This window comes from Austrofundulus limnaeus, unplaced genomic scaffold, assembly GCF_001266775.1.
Source record: "Austrofundulus limnaeus strain Quisiro unplaced genomic scaffold, Austrofundulus_limnaeus-1.0 Scaffold20, whole genome shotgun sequence".
Classification (NCBI taxonomy): domain Eukaryota; kingdom Metazoa; phylum Chordata; class Actinopteri; order Cyprinodontiformes; family Rivulidae; genus Austrofundulus; species Austrofundulus limnaeus.
In genome coordinates this window covers 2,162,864-2,168,059 of record NW_013952422.1, presented here as the reverse complement: position 1 = coordinate 2,168,059, position 5,196 = coordinate 2,162,864, and the positions used below count along the sequence as shown (strand labels likewise).

At 42.0% G+C, this 5,196-nt stretch overlaps 1 protein-coding gene across 1 annotated transcript in view; it reads right to left on the bottom strand.

Annotated features, from left to right (window-relative positions):
* Window positions 1–4,691, bottom strand: part of rai14 (retinoic acid induced 14) — a gene marked incomplete at its 5' end in the record, with an annotated part of 8,583 nt that extends 3,892 nt beyond the window's left edge. The window contains 10 exon segments of the mRNA XM_014003837.1: window positions 456–521; window positions 650–808; window positions 1,059–1,226; window positions 1,302–1,470; window positions 1,642–2,123; window positions 2,206–2,928; window positions 3,231–3,326; window positions 3,817–3,951; window positions 4,171–4,260; window positions 4,605–4,691. Coding sequence (XP_013859291.1) covers window positions 456–521; window positions 650–808; window positions 1,059–1,226; window positions 1,302–1,470; window positions 1,642–2,123; window positions 2,206–2,928; window positions 3,231–3,326; window positions 3,817–3,951; window positions 4,171–4,260; window positions 4,605–4,691 — 2,175 coding nt within the window.
* Window positions 4,692–5,196: the final 505 nt, after the last annotated feature.

Sequence of the window (5,196 nt, the reverse complement as noted above, 5' to 3'; positions counted from 1 at the left end):
TAATACAGGAGAGGCTGAGAAGAATAATGAAAGATAAATAAAAGAAGATAACAAATAAAAACAACCCCACAATATACACATGATATATAGTAATGTACATATACACATATACATAAACACATATGCATATGTATTGCATTGTAGGTCTGGGATTAAAAAAATAATCCTATTCTAATTTCTAAATTCAGTTCTAAGAGATTGTAAAGGAACCTGCACATGAAAATATGTTCTTTAAACTGCAAAGCAAATAATACAATTCCAGAATATTGTGCTAAAATTTTACCTAAATTATTTTTACTTGATTTATGTTAATAATAATAAATATAGCTGCAGCCTCTATTCATCATCATAGTCGCACTATAAATATGTTTAATCACGTAGTAAAAAATAATTTATTTATTCATCCAGTTTGCACTAAAATATAAAATGTAGTGAACAAAAGAAAAAGGATTTACCTGAACAGCATAGAGAAGGTGCATCCTGTACACCGACACCGTCTCTTGGTGCTGCTTCTCTGATTCCTACAAAGACAACACAAATTATTTCCTGTCATCACAAAAGCAAATGAAAAGCAACAACATTAAAGCTGATAACAGAATCTTGTGACTTAAAATGGCATTTATTGTTTGCTAAGTCTAAATAATCTTACAGCTAGTTGGTACTGAAGCTGTTTGATTTGCTGCTGCAGAGTCTCCAGCTGCTGGTTCTGCTGCTGTCTCTTTGAGGGGGAACAGGAGCTGTAGGAGAGCTGTGATAGGCTGTTTAAGGCGTCCTTTAGTTTTCCAACTTCCCGAGACAAGTCRTCTATCTGAGAGGCAAAAAGGGTTAATAATATATTAAACATTTAACCGAACATAAAGCAAGTGGAAAGCTAGAGTTCTGATTTTACAGATTTTTTTTAACAGATGATGGCTGTGTCCAAATTCAAGGGCTGTAGACCGGGTCCTTTGAAGGACAAAGCCTCTGAATTTGGACACCGTCTGTAACTATATTGAAWTGATCAAATCAACTAATATGTTTTTAAAAAGCATGTTAATGATGACGGAGATCACACTGACCCTCTTGTTTTTCTCTCTCTCTGAGGCAACGTGATTCTCCACCAGCTGTTTGAGCTGACACACGGCATCCTGGGACTCGGCCAGTTTGGAGGTCAGCATCTGGTTCTCCTTCTCCCTCGTCACCAGCAGCTCCTGCAGGGCTTCCCGCTCCGCGCGATTATCTCGTGCCTAAGGGACGAGCGAGAGGACGCGCACTCTAACATCTGTGAATTTGTTTTTGTTTGTTTGACTTCTTCCTCCCACCTTTTGCCAGGCGTCTGCTGCCTCCAGAGCCATCTCGTCCTCCTTCCTCAGAGCGCCCTGAAGGAGCTGCGTCAGATGCTTCACCTCGTGCTCCAGCTGTTCCCGCATGTTCTCATGCTCCAGATGAGAGACCGAGTCATCTGGGGTAACATCTTTCTCGGACGTGAGGCTTTTATCAGAGAGAGACAAGAAGAATAGGGTAATCTGCACACAGATCTCATGTGAGTCAGTGAAACACAACACTACAACTTTTCTTTGAACATGAGTCAAACACAAATGCATGGACCCCATTCATTGTTTTCTTAAACCACTACAAGGTTACGATCCTTTTTCTCCTCACCTTTGCTGCAGAGCTTCAACTTGCATWGTCTTCTGGTGCAGCTGCTGTCTCACAGCATCCAACTCACTTTCCAGCTCCTTGATGGCGTTTCCCAGAGAGGACACGACCTGCGTGTGGTCGGTGAGGGTCACGGAGCTCTGCGTTTGAATGTCTGCCTCCTGCTTCAGCCGTTTCACGTCCTCCTGGGCAGCCAGGAGCTTGCAGTCGGTCTCAGCGAGCGAGGCCTGCAGCTCCTCCACCCTGCTCTTCAGCGCCGCGRCTCGTTTCTCTGAAGACGGCGACGGTGAATCGGCGCTGCTCTCAGCTTTGGCCTCTGCGAGCTGGTTCTGAGTGGCGCTCAGCTGACTCTTGGTTTCGCTGTAGGAGTGTGACAGCTCCAACAAACGCTGCTGCTGCCCGGCTATGACCCCATTTAACTCGGCCTTCATCTCTTCAAAGTCTTTGGCTGCAGCTTCGACTGGCACCGTGCCCTTCAGAGCCTCCTAAACAGCAGAGAGTAGCACATTATGTGAGTTAAAAGAATATCTCATTTAAAATGCTAACAGAGAAGAAGAATATTTTCACCTGGAGAATCCTGATCTCCTCTTGAGCCTCCATGTACATTTCTTCAAGCTGTGCCACCTTCTGCTCTCTCTGCTGCTCCATCTGTCTCTCCTCCTCCGTCCTCTTCAGCATCTCATCCAGCTGTCTGACTCGCTGAGCTGCYTCATCTCTCTCCGACTTCAGCTGCTCCAGCTGAACCTTCTGCTGTTTCACTTCCTGTTCAAGTGCTGAAAACAACCGTTTCTGGACGTCCTGTTTCTCCGTCGGTTCACCCTCTCCTCGGCCCGCCCGCGCTTTCAGATCCTCTGCCTCCTCCAGAGCCTGATGGTATCTCTCCTGGGTGTCTGTCAGCTTCGCCTGCAGCTCCGCTAAACTTTCCATCAGCTCTTCCTCCCTCCTCTTCTCTCTTTCACTGCCATCCTCGTCTCTTTCTCTGCCTCGCTCGGGTTTCAGCTGAGCCTGAAGCAACCGGTTTTCCTTCCTGGTTTCCAGCAGTTTCACCTGAACGCTCTCCAGCGCTTGTTTCAACAGCCCGATCTCCTCGTGGCTCCCTCCTTCGCTCTGCTCCTCCTGCAGCTGAGCAGAAATGGCTCCTGGATGGTCTCCTCCTTCCGCTGTGGTCGAAGGGGGTGCTTGTGGCGCTGCCTCAAAGTCATCCTGAGTGGAGTGGAAGGAGGCGTTGGAGGCCACGCTGTTTGGTCGACTGGTCTCGTTCAGCTCATTTCCTTGTTGGGTCGGATGTTTCTGGGTGAAAAAGGAGTTTATGAGTCCACGTTGAACAAAACAAATCTTAACAGATTTCAGAATATTTGCTTTAGATTTGATCAGTAACAACTTCATGTCATGAAATTGTTATTTGGAATAAAAAAATGCTTTAGCCTAGTTTAGGTTTTATCTGACAGATTTCAGTTTGTACCATTTTGGTGCAGTTGTTATTCTTTTGTCTCCAACATGATTAAAAACTATCTGGTTTCATCTCACAAGTTATTTGGCACAGCTTTGTTAAACTGTTAACCCTCGAACAGAACAAAACAGCTCAAACTCACCTTGAGCTTGTTTGCCAGTTCCTGGTTTTCTAAAGTAAGAGCATTAATCTTGGACTGTAGAGCAGAAACCAGAGCTGCAGACGCCGTTTGCTCGACCTGCCAACAGACACACACGCATACATTCACACGCCACAGGGTAACATAAAGGCAGCATTAAGGACCACTGGCTATACAAGTCGTGACACGCTGTAAGCACAGGTTAGACCTTTAAGAATGCTGAGGGTTTTGAGACTGAAGGAYAAAACTTTAAAATAAAGAGAAATGATTTACAAATAACTATGTAAATGTTATTTTTAATGAATGTTTTATTTCCAGACTCTGAATGCTTTTTTGACGTTTTCTTACAAGCTGTCAATCAACTACAACAAATTATCCAGTTAAAAACCACTAAAGAATCACAGATATTTAGGTTTAGTTTAGTTGAAACAACCAGTTCTTTAACCGTTTATGAATATGACGTCACCAAATTTGTTGTGCTTCTTTTGTTTTGTTGGCACAACCTAGTTTCAAATCTGCACACATGCAAAAAAAAMAACAACAACAAAATAAAGGAGTCGCCTCGTTGTGAAGTATCAGTCATTATTACCTTAACCTCCAGCTCAGGACCAGTCACAATCTCCACCGTCTGCTTCAAGTCTTCGATCGTCTCCAGCAACATGTTTCTTTCCTCATGGAGCTTCTCCACCTCTTCTTTCAGCGCTGCTCCTATGAAGTCATCTTCCTTTTAAACGAGGGGAGGAGACACGAGTGAAGGTTGGCAGGAAAGAGGGAAAACAGACAAGAGGGGAAATCCGTTTGCGGCTGAAGGCAAGATTTAACAAGCTGATAACTGGCATTCTGCTACAAATCCAAAAGGGGGATAAAAAACAAAAACAAAGGTAATGTCGATGGTGCCTTTAAGTTAATTTATTTGTTTATAATCCTGATATGTTTGTTTTACCTTGTAGATGAACCTCCTGGGAGTGTCCCCTTTGTAGGACGCAGGAGTGCTGGAAGGTGTAAGAACAGAAGGAGACGAGGGTCCAGAACTCTAAAGGAGGAGTTTTTGGATTAATGTCTTTCCTACGGAGTCTCTTCAAAGACAAAGTCATTCTTTAGCTTTGAATGCAAGCTACTAGCAGTGTTTAAAAACACTCTTTTGTTTTAGATTTATTTGCTGTTGGTACAGAAAACATTTGATATAACGGATTTTAAATTTGCACACAARCTAAATGAATGAATGGGAAAAATAAACACCAGACAAACCATTAGATGGAACCTAAACACCCTCAAACTGTCACTATAATGTTAATTTTACTTAAAAATATACTTTCTGCATGCGTTCATATTAATACAGAGTGGCACAATGAAATAAGCAGACAGACATGCGTTTACCTGCAGTGGGCTAATAGGAGGTGGAGGTGCTTTTCGTTTTTTGGGAGTTGTGATCCGCTCATCACTTAGCTTAGCTACTTGATCATGCTAAGGAGCCGGCAAAAAGGGGAGGGAGGGAAGGCAACAAAAAGAGAGCAACAGAAAAGTGGGATTCAGTGCTGTTAGTAAAAAGATAATCAATCAGCGAGTTGGACAGTAAGTCTCAATTTTTTTTAAAAACAGCAACTAAAAAGTGTTTTCAGGCTGAGAAATTTGATATTAAAAAACATTTAAAAATTACTAAATGTAAGGCTAGTTTTATTTTGTTTAATGAACAAAGTTAGCTGATTTTAATTCAATTATTATTTAATGAACCAGGAGAAGTGAGATTTTTTTTTTAATAAAAAATACAACAAATGTAACACGAACATTTTTTAACACAAAAAACTTGAATTTGCTGCATCTAAAAGATTTTATATACTTTTTGAAACTGGATTTAGCCATCTAAGTTCTGATTTTTTCACAAACTTTTGACAGCAGCAGTATCTGTTATTTACTTATGTATTGTAAATTAAAGAAAAACAACACACTAATTTAGAGGACAAAGTGATCA